Below are 15,908 nucleotides of genomic sequence, written 5' to 3'. Positions count from 1 at the left end.
AGTCGATGGATCACTGTGGCTGTTGCATGCACCGCCAGTAGAAACGGCCCGAACACCATGTTCTAATATACCTTGTTATAGCAACAGCAGTCTGAGGACGCAACCTGTGTAGGTGCGCTATGTGCCTCACACTGGGGTGAAGTTTACATGTTAAAAGGTGGCTGTTCCCGCCTAACGGCGTCATTAATTGGCCTATGACCCAATAGAGCAGTAAAGTGCTCGCACACACTAGATAAAAGTGAACCTGGAATGGGTCCATAGAAAGTGGGTCGCGGTGCCAGGGCGCCTAACCTGCAAGCAGTAAAAAAGATTCAGATGGGTGGATTTGCCAGGGAGTCTGTAAAGATTGTAGAAGGGCAAAAAGAGAGATGGGGTCTGGAGACCAGAGGACATATCCCTGCCTGTGCCTCTGCTGGAGAAGTTGTTTGCACCCCCGTGCGGCCGTTTGTGGAAATTGCCTGCCTAGTAAAAACAACTGTTATTTTGCATCAAATTTGGGCTTATTATCTCATTGTGACTAGACCTCACTTCTATTGCGGAGCTCGGTTTAGACTTAGGCTAGGTTCACACACCCTATTTACGGATGTAATTCGGGCATTTTAACCTCGAATTACGTATGAAAATACGGCTCCAAAGCGTCTGCAAACATCTGCCCATTCATTTGAATGGGTTTTACGATGTACTGTGCTGACAGTCATTTTTTTTACGCGCTGCTGTCAAAAGACGGCACATAAAAAAGACGCCCGCGTCAAAGAAGTGCCTGTCACTTCTTGGGAAAGTAATTAGAGCCGTTTTCCATTGACTCCATAGAAAAACAGCTCCAATTATGTCCGTAATTGACGCTGCGAAAAACGCCTGCAACATGCCATTACGTCTGAAATTCAGGAGCTGTTTTCTCCTGAAAACAGCTCCGTAATTTCAGGCGTATGGGACGTGTACGTGTGAACCCAGCCTTAGAGTACTATTTGCATAGTAAATTAGCATGCCATGAAAATTATGGTAAAAAAAAATATGTATAATATGCACATATACCATACCCCACATATCCCCAAAAAACAATGGCAGAATACACTTTTTTTTACACATTCAAATTACACCTGAAATGCAAAAAAAGAAAAAAACACGACAGCAAAGTCAGTGGAAAAATAAAAAAGTTCTGTTCCTCATAATGGGATAGGGCACAAATGTAAAAATACTCTGTTTCCTGAAGGCAAAATTATCTGCGTCCTCAATGGGTTAAACCCTCACTGGCGCCATAGCTCCTCGACTAGCATATAACCGGGCATAGAGTCCCTCAACCGCTATCCCAACTCCAGGTACGCCTTCCCCTGACCTTCTTGTACCTGTTCCATGTATGGGCAGGGCTCCCCTTAATGTATCTTGTATATATTCTTTCATTTCTACACTGTCTTATGTAATAGTTACAATGTGTTACTCTGAAATTGTGCTATGTAAAGCACTGTGGAAGTTGGTGGCGCGATATAAATAAATAGTAATAATAATGAAAATAATAATACAAATATCTATACATTTCAATAGCCTTTCATTTACACATTACCACAAAAATCGTTTGAATATGTGTTAAGGTCAAAACTGTATCAAACGATGAAATAACATACATTTGGGTCTAATATGCTGTGTTGCAGGTGCTTTTTGAGGCAATATAGAACATTTATTAATGCAAATCTTATCAGGTAAAAAAAAAAGGACATTTAAAGATCATAAATGGTGTAAGAGGGTTAAAATCCAGATCAAATGTGTTTGTTTATATAATTATAGCTCTGATAGATTTGAGGCATCGGACCACACACGCGGCGTGTATTTTACTATTCTGTGACAACCCATCTAATCTTATATCTATTGCCCTTAACCAAGATGGCGTCCGAGTATTCGCTATAGAGTTGCGTACTCACGCACAGAACGGCATGACGAAAGGAACTCCTCTGTGGAGCTGCAGGCGGTACTACGGGTAGACGGGGCGAACTGTGGAATACTGGGCCGCAGAGAACCGTATACATTTCCCGCGTATTATCCGGACTGACTACGCTGCTGTGAGGCCTCCGGCTGAGGAGCCGGAAGCATAGAACATGCCGCGTCCTTTGTGGCTCAGTCCGGGCATTCTGCTGCTACTGACGGTGGCGGCCGCGGCCTCGAACGCTACTTGCCCGGCTCCCTGCGTGTGTGAAGGGAGAATGCTGGACTGCAGCAGGAGAAGACTGGGCCGGCTTCCCGCAGCGCCACTGCCCGAGGGTATCACAAGCCTGTAAGTAGTTTTCTTTATACACGTGAAGCAGCTCAACCTAGTGCTTGTTTACACAGCGACCCTGCCCGTTCTTGTAGTAGTGGTTCTGTATTGAGGTGTGTATGTATGTGTGTGTATATATATATATATATTTTTCTATTGGCGCTGGTTGTTATAGAATTGCTATAGCTACGCTTACTTTATATGTAATTGGACAACTTGCACATGTTTCGTACCAGTGATGTCACACTGGAAAGCGGCATACACAGGTAAACAATGGACGCATGTGACGTATCGTCCATTCTGATGTCATGTGACCACATCCACTAGGTCTATTGCTGTCCACGTAAAGCCCTATCGCCGTGCGTCATTGCGGTCATGTGGTGTCAGTATGTTTGTAGAGCGTTAAAGGCATTTTACATGGGCCGATGATCGGTCCTGATCCTTGTCCTATATTAACATGCCCATAGATCAGGCGTCAAACTAGTGCACGCTCCTTTATCGTTGATTGCAAAGTTTATGCGGTCCTAAAAGTTGTTTGTTGCCATCACGCCTCCCCGTGTAAACAATAATGTAAACTGTATGGGGACAAACTATCGTATTAACTGTTTTCATACTCCTAATGTTTTTCGCATGTAATGTAGTTAAAGGAGCGCAGGTGGATTTTGCCTAATCGTTGATGATGGGGGTTCAGGATTTGACATCAGTGGTTTCCTGCAGCAGACCAGGTTATAAAGTATTATTCGTAAATTGGCTATTTTTCTTTAAGCCGGAAATTTACATAGGGACCCTAAAATGTGGCTGCATTACGCTTCCCTGAAACAGCCTAAGGCGGAGTTCACACGACAGGGTTTCCCGGCCGGGTGACGGCCGTTCATAAATCGGCCATCACCCGGCTGCATTAGGAACCCCTAATGGGGCTATTCACACGACCGATTTTTTGACGGGCCGGGAAAACCAGCCGTCAAAAAATGGGACATGCCCTATTTTCGGCCTGGTGCCCGGCTCCCATAGAAGTCTATGGGCCAGGTAATACACGGCCATCACCGGAATGTTTCCCTAGTGATGGCCGGGTCTACCGTCGCTCGCGTTTTCTCTCCTCCTCCTCACAGTGTAGAGTGCATGTGAGGAGGAGGAGGGTCTTGTTTTGCTCCCTGTAGGAGTCGGAATCCCCAATCCCGGGGATTGGTGATTCCGCTACAGGAGAAGTGCGTGACTACACTGTCCATATATGGACACAGCGATGTCCTTCACTTCTGCTGCGGAATCCCCAACTCTATGGCCGGGGATGCCCCTACAGGAGAAGTGAGTGACTACACTGTCCATATATGCACCACAGAAAAAAGTGGGACATAGAATAGGATTCAAAACATATATGGACACAGCGAAGTCACTCACTTCTGCAGCGGAATCCCTGACTCTATGGCCGGGGATTCCGCTACAGGAGAAGTGAGTGACTACACTGTCCATATATGGACACAGTGACGTCACTCACTTCTGAAGTGGAATTCCCGACCTGTGGCAGGGAATTCCTCTCCAGGAGAAGTCAGTGACTACACTGTCCATATATGGACATTGAAGTCAGTGACTTCTCCTGGAAGGGGGGGGGGGGGGAATGGGTGGCATCACCTGCAGGGGGCTGGGTGGCATCACCTGCAGGGGGCTGGGTGGCATTATCTACAAAAGGCTGTGTGTGGCAACAAATTTAAATGAAATTCATCCGATTTTAAAACGGACAGGGAAAAAAACGGATGCAAATCGGGTCCAAATCGGCCGGTAAAAACGGCAACACGGTCCGGAACGGAATCGGAACGGATGCAAACCGGCCTGTTTTCCCGGCCGACGCTCGGACCCTGTCGTGTGAATGAGGCCTAAGGCCTCTTTCACACGACAGTGAAAAACGGCCATGTGATGGCCGTCCTTTTAACGGCTTTCACATGGCCGTTTTCAGAACAATGATATTCTATGGGTGCATTCACACGGCCGTTTTTTTAACGGCCCGTGAATAATGGCCGTCAAAAAATAGGACATGTCCTATTTTTGGCCGTTTTAACGGCCTGACGGCCCCCATAGAAGTCAATGGATCCGTTTTTAACGGCTGTCAATACATGTAACAACCGTTAAAAAAGGATCTGTTACATGGGCACTGGCAAGGGCACTACTAGTTCCCTTGCTGGCTATCGTTGGCATACTCACGTTTGTGGCGCTTCTTCATGTGTGGTCACTCGTCTTCATGGGTTTGAAGGCGCCTCGATGACGTCATCGCCCCGTCGCGCTGCCTTGCCAGATCCCGTGCAGACGAGTGACCACAAGTGAAGAAGAGAGACGGCGCTGCTCTCGTGAGTATGTGGCACAATCTACAGGGAGGCTGGTGTGGCATCTACAGGGAGGCTGGTGTGGCATCTACAGGGAGGCTGGTGTGGCATCTACAGGGAGGCTGGTGTGGCATCTACAGGGAGGCTGGTGTGGCATCTACAGGGAGGCTGGTGTGGCATCTACAGGGAGGCTGGTGTGGCATCTACAGGGAGGCTGGTGTGGCATCTACAGGCAGGCTGGTGTGGCATCTGCAGGCAGGCTGGTGTGGCATCTACAGGCAGGCTGGTGTGGCATCTACAGGGAGGCTGGTGTGGCATCTACAGGGAGGCTGGTGTGGCATCTACAGGGAGGCTGGTGTGGCATCTACAGGGAGGCTGGTGTGGCATCTACAGGGAGGCTGGTGTGGCATCTACAGGGAGGCTGGTGTGGCATCTACAGGGAGGCTGGTGTGGCATCTACAGGGAGGCTGGTGTGGCATCTACAGGGAGGCTGGTGTGGCATCTACAGGGAGGCTGGTGTGGCATCTACAGGGAGGCTGGTGTGGCATCTACAGGGAGGCTGGTGTGGCATCTACAGGGAGGCTGGTGTGGCATCATGTACAGGCAGGCTGGTGTGGCATCATGTACAGGCAGGCTGGTGTGGCATCATGTACAGGCAGGCTGGTGTGGCATCATGTACAGGCAGGCTGGTGTGGCATCATGTACAGGCAGGCTGGTGTGGCATCATGTACGTGCAGGCTGGTGTGGCATCATGTACAGGCAGGCTGGTGTGGCATCATGTACAGGGAGGCTGGTGTGGCATCATGTACAGGGAGGCTGGTGTGGCATCATGTACAGGGAGGCTGGTGTGGCATCATGTACAGGGAGGCTGGTGTGGCATCATGTACAGGGAGGCAGGTGTGGCATCATGTACAGGGAGGCAGGTGTGGCATCATGTACAGGGAGGCAGGTGTGGCATCATGTACAGGGAGGCAGGTGTGGCATCATCTACAGGGGGCGTGTGGCATCATCTACAGGGAGGTGTGTGGCATCATCTACAGGGAGGTGTGTGGCATCATATACAGGGTGGTGTGTGGCATCATCTACAGGGAGGCTGTAAATAGTGTCTAGGTGAACATGTGACCTTCCTTTGGTGGTTTTCAGGGGGTTGGGACAAAAAAAGCCTGACCAATGAAATTCATCAGTTTTTTTAACGGCCATGAAAAACTGATGCAAAATGGATGTCAAACGGCCATTAAAAACGGACAGACGGACTGGAAATGGATGAAAATTTAGAGACAAACTGATGCAAAATGGCCATGAAATACTGACAGTTGATCAGTTTTAAATGGACATTTTTTTTCACTGTCGTGTGAATAAGGCCTAAGACTGCCGGCACGCTGTGTTCTGCAGAGCCGCTCTCGAGTACCACTATTTTCATTGAAAGTGGGAAGAGATCCTAGTAAAAGATAAATATTCCATAACACTTCTTTATGAGACGTTACTTTTGATGAAGAAAGAAGTACAGGATTTCCATAAGCGTGAATTCAGTATTAATTCTGCAAGAGGAGGGGTAAATGTTTTGGCATGTTTACCAGTCCGCCTGGGACAAAATTGCTGATCTAGGTGCTGGCTGTGTTTATGCCCACTGACAAACTGATGCTGGAGATGGTGCCCATCCGGTACCTGCAAAGAATGGTGTTGTCATAAAGGATTTTACTAAATTGTTGCCCACAGGTATGACAAGTTATTCTCCATTCCAGTGCAACCTAAAGCTGGCCTGGCATTTAAATGAATTTAATACTTGCGTGGCGTCTCCGTACGGCCTCTTAGAGGGGGTCCCGAGCAGGGGACCCGCTCTGACACTCATTTACTGTAATAGGCCATTAAACCACCAGCATGTCTTTATACTGCTGGGGTTTATTATCCTAAACATCTTCCCCTCAAAACTGTCTGTTTTGGCATTTTGTCTAAAAAAAAAATAAAAATACCGAGATGTCAGGACTCTTCTCCGGTCATTTGTAACTTCTTTTTAGTGAAATTGCTAAAACATTGATTGGCTTCTATGGCCTCAGTTTTTGATAAATGAGTCCCATTGGGTTTTGATTCCTCACCATTTTTAAGATTCTCTTTGCTGTCCGTAAGTGAAGGAAAGTTTGGCTGAACACTTGTGCAGACCTAGTCCGAGATATGGATATAATTGTATCCAGTGTTGGCAATTCTGTGTAATCTAAATACATAAGCAGCAGCACAAGTCTTCCTCCTGTCCTGGTAGTTTGTTACAGTGTATCAGACTAGTTCAGAGAATCTGCAGAGAGACTGAGTTTGCACTGGATACAATTGTAATCCTACTATGGCTCTTTTAAATGGGTATTCCCAGAATACCAATCATGAAAACGGGGGTCCTGAACCCGTTCCTCATCACTCAACATTGTGAAAAAGCTTAAAGAGAACCTTTCACCTACCCATACATGTGCAGCATGTAATAGGCAGGGGTGCACAAATGCTGGGGCACTGTAACTTTTTTTTTTTTTTTAGAGTTATACGTTATTTAGATATCGGTGCCGTTATATTTGGCGCCCGATATTTAAATAACGCACCTGTAATGGCAAGGGGGTGTGTAACATCGCTGTGAGACTATCCAATCAGAAGTGTATGATGCGGATTGGTCAGCGTCATACACTCCTCTGTACAACACCCATTTGGTAAAAAGTAAAAACACACCAGTTGTCTATTAACCCCTTGAGTACCCAGCTCATTTTGGCCTTGAGGACCAGACCCATTTTTTCAAATCTGACATGTGTCACTTTATGTGGTAATAACTCCGGAATGCTTTTACCTATCCAATTGATTCTGAGATTGTTTTCTCGTGACATATTGTACTTTAGGTTAGTGAAAAAATGTTGTCGATAAATTTATTGCTTATTTGTGAAAAACACCAAAATGTAGAGAAAATATGAAGAAATTATGATTTTTCACATTTTAAATCTATCTGCTTGTAAAACAGATAGTAATACCACACAAAATAGTTACTATTTCACATTTCCCATATGTCTACTTTATGTTTGCATCGTTTTTTGAACATCCTTTTATTTTTCTACGACGTTACAAGGCTTAGAACTTTAGCAGCAATTTCTCAAATTTTCAATAAAATTTCAAAAGGCTATTTTTACAGGGGCCAGTTCAGTTCTGAAGTGGTTTTGAGTGCCCTATATATTAGAAACACCCATAAAACACCCCATTTTGAAAACTGCACCCCTCAAAGTATTCAAAACAGCATTCAGAAAGTGTTTCAACCCTTTAGGCGTCTTACAGGAATTGAAGGAAAGTAGAGCTGAAATTTGAAAACTGCCTGAAGAAGGGGCCTCTGTGCTCTGAAAGCTTGCATATAGAACTTTTATGGTTAGCCAATAAAGGTATCATACCTATTATACTTTTGTCTTTTTTGACACAAAAGTATTTAACATTTCATTTTTTTTTTACAAAATTCATTTGTAATACATTTTTTTTCTGTACCACAGAAGGTTTTACCTGAGAAACGCAACTCAATATTTATTGCCCAGATTCTGCAGTTTTTAGAAATATCCCATATGTGGCCCTAGTGTGATAATGGACTGAAACACAGGCCTCAGAAGCAAAGGAGCACCTAGTGGATTTTGGGGCCTGCTTTTTTTAGAATATATTTTAGGCACTATGTCAGGTTTGAAAAGGTCTTGTGGTGTCAAAACAGTGGAAACACCCAAAAGTGACCCTATTTTTTAAACTACACCCCTCAGGGAATTTATCTAGGGGTATAGTTAGCATTTTGACCCCACAGGTATTTTGCTATGTTTATTGGAGTTAGTCTGTGAAAATGAAAATCTACTTTTTTTCTGGAAAAACGTAGAAATTTCGAATTGTTGCAAGGAATAAAGGACAAAAATCACCCTAACATTTGTAAAGCAATTTCTCCCGATTACGGCAATACCCAATATGTGGTAATAAACTGTTGTTTGGACCCACAGCAGGGCTCAGAAGGGAAGGAACGCCATTTGGATTTTGGAGTGCTGATTTTACTGGAATGGTTTTCGGTGCCGTGTTATGTTTGCAATGCCCTGGAGGGACCTAAACAGTGGAAACCCCCCCAAAAGTGACCCCATTTTGGAAACTATACCCCTCAAGGAATTTTTCTAGTGGTATAGTTAGCATTTTGACCCCACAGGTTTTTCGCTGCATTTATTGGAATTAGTCTGTGAAGATGAAAATATACTTTTTTTTCTGAAAAACGTAGAAATTTCGAATTTTTGCAAGGAATAAAGGACAAAAAGCACCCCAACATTTGTAAAGCAATTTCTCCCGATTACGGCAATACCCCATATGTGGTAATAAACTGTTGTTTGGACCCACAGCAGGGCTCAGAAGGGAAGGAACACCATTTGGATTTTGGAGTGCTGATTTTACTGGAATGGTTTTCGGTGCCGTGTTATGTTTGCAATGCCCTGCAGGGACCTAAACAGTGGAAACCCCCCAAAAGTGACCACATTTTGGAAACTATACCCCTCAAGGAATTTTTCTAGTGGTATAGTTAGCATTTTGACCCCACAGGTTTTTCGCTGCATTTATTGGAATTAGTCTGTGAAGATGAAAATATACTTTTTTTTCTGAAAAACGTAGAAATTTCGAATTTTTGCAAGGAATAAAGGACAAAAAGCACCCCAACATTTGTAAAGCAATTTCTCCCGATTACGGCAATACCCCATATGTGGTCATAAACTGTTGTTTGGACCCACAGCAGGGCTCAGAAGGGAAGAAACGCCATTTGGATTTTGGAGTGCTGATTTTACTGGAATGGTTTTCGGTGCCGTGTTATGTTTGCAATGCCCTGGAGGGACCTAAACAGTGGAAACCCCCCAAAAGTGACCCCATTTTGGAAACTATACCCCTCAAGGAATTTTTCTAGCGGTATAGTTAGCATTTTGACCCCACAGGTTTTTCGCTGCATTTATTGAAATTAGTCTGTGAAGATGAAAATATACTTTTTTTCTGAAAAAACATAGAATTTTCACATTTTTACAAGGAAAAAGGGAGAAAAAGCACCCCAACATTTGTAAAGCAATTTCTCCTGATTACGGAAATACCCCATATGTGGTCATAAACTTCTGCTCAGAAGGGAAGGAGCACCATTTGGATTTTGGAGCGCAGATTTTGCTGGAATGGTTTTCAGGCGCCATGTTGCATTTGAAGAGCCCCTGAGGTATTAGTACAGTGGAAACCCCCAAGAAGTGACCCCATTTTGGAAACTACACCCATTGAGGATTTTGTTTTAGGGGTGTAGTGAGCATTTGGACTCCACAGATGTTTCATAGAAGTCATAAACATTGGGCAGTGAAAGTGAAAATTTGCATTTTTTCCAATAAAAAGTTGTTAAGCCCCAAACTTTTCATTTATACAAGGGGCAATAGGAGAAAGAGCACTGCTCAATTTGTTACCCATTTTCTCTTGATTACAGCAATACCCCATATGTGGCTGTAAACTGCTATATGTGCACATGGCAAGGGTCAGAAAGGAGGGAGCACCATTTGGTTTTTGATCACAGATTCTGCTGGAATATTTTTCAGGCATCATATTGTGTTTTCAGAGCCCATGAGGTACCAATATAGAGGAAACTCACAAGATGTGACCCAATTAAGAAAACGACACCGCTCAAGGTATTCATCTAGTGGTATAGTGAGAAATTTAACTTTTCAGATTAGGAATTAAAACAAAATTGGTAGAATTTAAATGTTTATTTATTTTACAAACGCGTGGGTTTGATGAAACATTTTGGGGATGTATCAAGCACCAATGAGAAAAAAAAGAACTCACAATTCATTCATTTTTTTTTCTTGTGTTCATTGATACCCTATATAGGACCTTTTTGTATTGAGGCACACGGTGAGGCCCGGAAGTGAAGGTGTACCATGAGGCTCTTCAAGGCCTAGTTTTTGCTTGGGTGATTTTGGGCCACCATGGTGGTATTCATCTAGGGGTATAATGATTTTTTGTTTTGTTTTATATATCCAATTGGTGCACAAGTGGACAATTTTTAAATGAAGGTGACATAAAATTTAAGATGAAGTTTATATGGACATCCTGAAAATGGCATGAAAAAAATTAGTAGTCCACTGAAGAATGGTAAATTCTGAAACATTCTTTCATGCAAAGCCCTGGTTTGGAGGGGCAAGTGCTGCATTGATATATTGTATCCTTTCGGATACCCCTCTTCGCGCACACGCGACATCGTTTTTGTGGATGGCTCTTTTTTTCGGTTGGGGGGACTTCACTGGGGAAGTGCTGGCCAGGGACAATTCTATTTGCCTCACTTCCTGAAGCCCTGCTACTCGCTCCTTCCTCTTGGTCTTTAAAAATTAATTTTTTAATTACTTTTTCAAGGTACTCGAGGTACCTAGAACGATTGCCAGCACTTCGGTACAAAATAAAAGAATTGAGGAGGGCCATTTCAATTAAATATACGGACAGTTTTTTGTACCATACTTTCGTCTTTCGCATGGCACAGTATGGCTTCATTAGTTGATCTCCCAAATCCACCCCTCCCATATGCTTGTTCTAGGCCTGTATGCATACAGGCTTTGAAACAGTGGTGCTTGTTCCACGCACTGAAACTGGGCTTGTGGTGTTGCCATGCATGGTGGAGAGCATGAGGACCTCTTTTTTTGTCCCTGAATTTTACCAGGAGCACATTTTCATCATATCGTGCCCTGGTTTCGCCAACTGACAGTTTCTCAGCAAGAAAAGGCTTTGGGAGGTATTTTAGATTCCTGCGAGCAGTGCCACAGGCCATTGTTTTCCTTTCAACAAGGCACTTAAAAAGCGGAACGCTGGTATAAAAGTTGTCGAGGTATAGGTGGTACCCCTTATCCATCAGAGGATGCAGCAGGTCCCACACTATTTTACCGTTTGTGCCAAGAACTGGGGGGCACTCTGGGGGACTAATCTGTTTGTCTTTCCCCTCGTACACACGAAAGGAGTGTGTGTATCCAGACTGGCTCTCGAACAGTTTATATATTTTTATGCCATATCTGGCTCTTTTGTTTGGCAAGTATTGTCGGAAATGAAGCCGTCCTTTGAAATGGACTAACGATTCATCAATGGCTGTTTTTTTCAGGAACATAAACTTCTGCAAAAACCAAATTAAAATATGTGATGATGGGCCTAATTTTGAACAGCCTATCAAAATTTGGATGATCCGGGGGGGGGGGGCACTGCTCATTGTCAGCAAAGTGCAAAAACTTTAAAAGGGCCTCAAAACGTTTTCGCGGCATCACAGCACGGAATACAGGTGTATCGTACAAAATATCTGTGGACCAATACGATTTGATGGTTGGCTTTTTTACAAGGCCCATGTGGAGCAAGAGCCCCCAGAAGGTTGCAATTTCATTTGCATTGGTTGGGTGCCAAGCTTGGGTTCTGGCATAATGGGATGTCGGATTTTTGCCTAAGAATTGTTGTGCATATAAATTTGTTTGCACAACCATTAGGTCAACTAAAGTATCCGAAAAAAAACATTTAAAAAAATCTATTTCCTGAAAGTCAGTTGGATTTATTTTTATGCCAGGGGCAGAGGTAAACGCAGGAATTTCAGGTGTGTAAGAGGTAGGCGGTAGCCATATCGGGTCACTGGTGCTGGGGTCACTGGTGCTGGGGTCATTCGGATCACTAGCCCTGCTTCGTTTCTGAGGGGGTTCCTCATCACTGGAGGAGGATAACACAAACTCAGATCCACCCTCACTGGCGCTTTCTGTATCTGTATCTGAACATAAAATGGCATATGCCTCCTCCACGCTAAATAGACGAGACATTACGGGTGTGTAATAACACTGCACTAACCCTGACGTGCAAAACTAAATTCCTGAACAGTATTGGCAAGGAAACTGTGACGTGCAAAAGTAGCACACAAAATGACTACTAAATTACTAAAACTTTTTTTGTATTTTTTTTTTTGTTTTTTTATATTTTTTTTATGAAGAACTAAAGGATAGGGCAGTAAAGGGGGCTAATATACTGATGGGCACTAAAGAAAAGTATTATATAGGTTTGATTGTTACTAGGGAGGACTGATGGGCACTATAATGAGCAGCAAAGGGGGCTGGTGGGCACTAAAGATTGCTGGTGGGCACTAAAATGGCTGGTGGGTACTAAAGATGGCTGGTGGGCACTGGAGAGGGCTGCTGGGCACTAAAGGGGGCTAATATACTGATGGGCACTAAATAAAAGTATTATATAGGTTTGATTGTTACTAGGGAGGACTGATGGGCACTATAATGAGCAGCAAAGGGGGCTGGTGGGCACTAAAATGGCTGGTGGGTACTAAAGATGGCTGGTGGGCACTGGAGAGGGCTGCTGGGCCCTAATGGGCACTAAAGAATATTATTAGTTATATTCTGAGGGATGATGGGCACTATAAAGGGCAGATGGGAACTATAAAGGGCAGATGGGAACTATAAAGGGCAGATGGGCACTAAAAACGCTGTTTTTCCACTGTTTTTCAACTGTATTTCTGTCACTCTCCGATCTCCTCACAGTTCTCACAGAAATGAGGAGATCAGAGACGCTGACAGGAGCTTTCTCCGGTTTCCTACGTCATAGATAGCTGTCATTGGTCAGTCTCTAAAGACTGACCAATCACAGCAATCGCCGACATCGGGGCATGCAGATCTGTCCCCAGCACGGCAACAGAGGCGGTCAGCTATCACTGACAGCTGCCGCCATGTCGCTATCACTTTGTGATTTCACAGAGTGACAGTTTGATCCTTCGACGTAATAGTACGGCGAAGGTACGCTGGCATATGCGGCCAGCGACGTAGTATTACGGCGAAGGTACGCAAGGGGTTAAGAAACTAATTAGCATAAATATAAAATTGCTCATAACTTGCTAAAAAATGATTGTTTTTTTAAAATAAAAACCACTGTTATCTACGTTACAGCGCCGATCAGATTATGGGAGATAGGGCACATGTAATCTGGTGACAGAGACTCTTTAAATGGAACAGCAGTCTGCGCCCGCCGCTCCACTCAATGTCTATGGGACTGACCGAAACAGCTGAGCTCTCTATTTGGCGGTTTCCATCATTCCCATAGACTTTGAATGGAGCAGTATCGCGCATTCTCAACCACCGCTAAGTTCAAGGTCCTCCTCACTGCGGTCGAGCAGTCATGAGGAAAAGGGGGTTTGTACCCCGGTTCTCGCGATTGGTGGGGGTCTCATCAATCATATAATTATCATTTTATGGGTTAGTGATAATTGTCGATTCTGGGAATACCTTTTTAATTTGAATAAAAGGTGTTACCCTAGATTCTTCTATATGAAGTGCTCTTTGCTGTATATTGTCACCTGGAATGTGTTGTGTGTTGCTAGTACAATGATTTACTTATCACATAGACACAGGAATCTGCACACTGCGGGTTTAGAGTTGGTTTAGAAGCATGGCATTGAATAATTGGCCTGGTATTAAGTGTTCATAGAGTAAATTGTCAGCCTGTGAGTAATTCACACCAGCGGAATGTGTGCGTTTTCTACAGACAATTCCATTTGGCGTTTGTATTGATTTTTTTTTTTTTTTGGTTTTTGCAGTTATGTTTTTCTTCCTATCTTACTTAGGCCTCTTTCACACGACAGTGAAAAACGGCCATGTGATGGCCGTCCTTTTAACGGCTTTCACATGGCCGTTTTCAGAACAATGATATTCTATGGGTGCATTCACACGGCCGTTTTTTTAACGGCCCGTGAATAATGGCCGTCAAAAAATAGGACATGTCCTATTTTTGGCCGTTTTAACGGCCTGACGGCCCCCATAGAAGTCAATGGATCCGTTTTTAACGGCTGTCAATACATGTAACAACCGTTAAAAACGGATCTGTTACATGGGCACTGGCAAGGGAACTACTAGTTCCCTTGCTGGCTATCGTTGGCATACTCACGTTTGCGGCGCTTCTTCTTGTGTGGTCACTCGTCTTCATGGGTTTGAAGGCGCCTCGATGACGTCATCGCCCCGTCGCGCTGCCTTGCCAGATCCCGTGCAGACGAGTGACCACAAGTGAAGAAGAGGAGAGACGGCGCTGCTCTCGTGAGTATGTGGCACAATCTACAGGGAGGCTGGTGTGGCATCTACAGGGAGGCTGGTGTGGCATCTACAGGGAGGCTGGTGTGGCATCTACAGGGAGGCTGGTGTGGCATCTACAGGCAGGCTGGTGTGGCATCTACAGGGAGGCTGGTGTGGCATCTACAGGGAGGCTGGTGTGGCATCTACAGGGAGGCTGGTGTGGCATCTACAGGGAGGCTGGTGTGGCATCTACAGGGAGGCTGGTGTGGCATCTACAGGCAGGCTGGTGTGGCATCTACAGGCAGGCTGGTGTGGCATCTACAGGCAGGCTGGTGTGGCATCTACAGGCAGGCTGGTGTGGCATCTACAGGCAGGCTGGTGTGGCATCTACAGGGAGGCTGGTGTGGCATCTACAGGGAGGCTGGTGTGGCATCTACAGGGAGGCTGGTGTGGCATCTACAGGGAGGCTGGTGTGGCATCTACAGGGAGGCTGGTGTGGCATCTACAGGGAGGCTGGTGTGGCATCATGTACAGGCAGGCTGGTGTGGCATCATGTACAGGGAGGCTGGTGTGGCATCATGTACAGGGAGGCTGGTGTGGCATCATGTACAGGGAGGCTGGTGTGGCATCATCTACAGGGAGGCAGGTGTGGCATCATCTACAGGGAGGCAGGTGTGGCATGATCTGCAGGGAGGCTGGTGTGGCATGATCTGCAGGGAGGCTAGTGGCATGATCTGCAGGGAGGCTGGTGTGGCATCATCTACAGGGAGGCGTGTGGCATCTACAGGGAGGCGTGTGGCATCTACAAGAAGGCTGTGTGGCATCATATACAGGGAGGTGCGTGGCATATACAGGGAGGTGCGTGGCATCATATACAGGGAGGTGTGTGGCATCATATACAGGGAGGTGTGTGGCATCATATACAGGGAGGTGTGTGGCATCATCTACAGGGGGTGTGTGGCATCATCTACAGGGGGCGTGTGGCATCATATACAGGGGGCGTGTGGCATCATATACAGGGAGCGTGTGGCATCATATACAGGGAGGTGCGTGGCATCATATACAGGGTGGTGTGTGGCATCATCTACAGGGAGGCTGTAAATAGTGTCTAGGTGAACATGTGACCTTCCTTTGGTGGTTTTCAGGGGGTTGGGACAAAAAAAGCCTGACCAATGAAATTCATCAGTTTTTTTAACGGCCATGAAAAACTGATGCAAAATGGATGTCAAACGGCCATTAAAAACGGACAGACGGACTGGAAATGGATGAAAATTTAGAGACAAACTGATGCAA

The 15,908-nt window shown here is 45.1% G+C and overlaps 1 protein-coding gene across 1 annotated transcript in view; it reads left to right on the top strand.

The window, feature by feature from the left end:
- The first annotated feature begins 1,918 nt into the window (after positions 1 to 1,918).
- Positions 1,919 to 15,908, top strand: part of LRIG2 (leucine rich repeats and immunoglobulin like domains 2) — an 86,942-nt gene continuing 72,952 nt past the window's right edge. Inside the window, exon 1 of the mRNA XM_075853848.1 lies at positions 1,919 to 2,263. Within this exon, the coding sequence (XP_075709963.1) occupies positions 2,088 to 2,263 (176 nt within the window). The 5' untranslated portion in view covers positions 1,919 to 2,087. The remainder of the gene's footprint in view (positions 2,264 to 15,908) is intronic.

Source organism: Rhinoderma darwinii, chromosome 2, assembly GCF_050947455.1.
Source record: "Rhinoderma darwinii isolate aRhiDar2 chromosome 2, aRhiDar2.hap1, whole genome shotgun sequence".
Classification (NCBI taxonomy): domain Eukaryota; kingdom Metazoa; phylum Chordata; class Amphibia; order Anura; family Rhinodermatidae; genus Rhinoderma; species Rhinoderma darwinii.
This window is presented reverse-complemented; position numbering and strand designations above follow the sequence as displayed.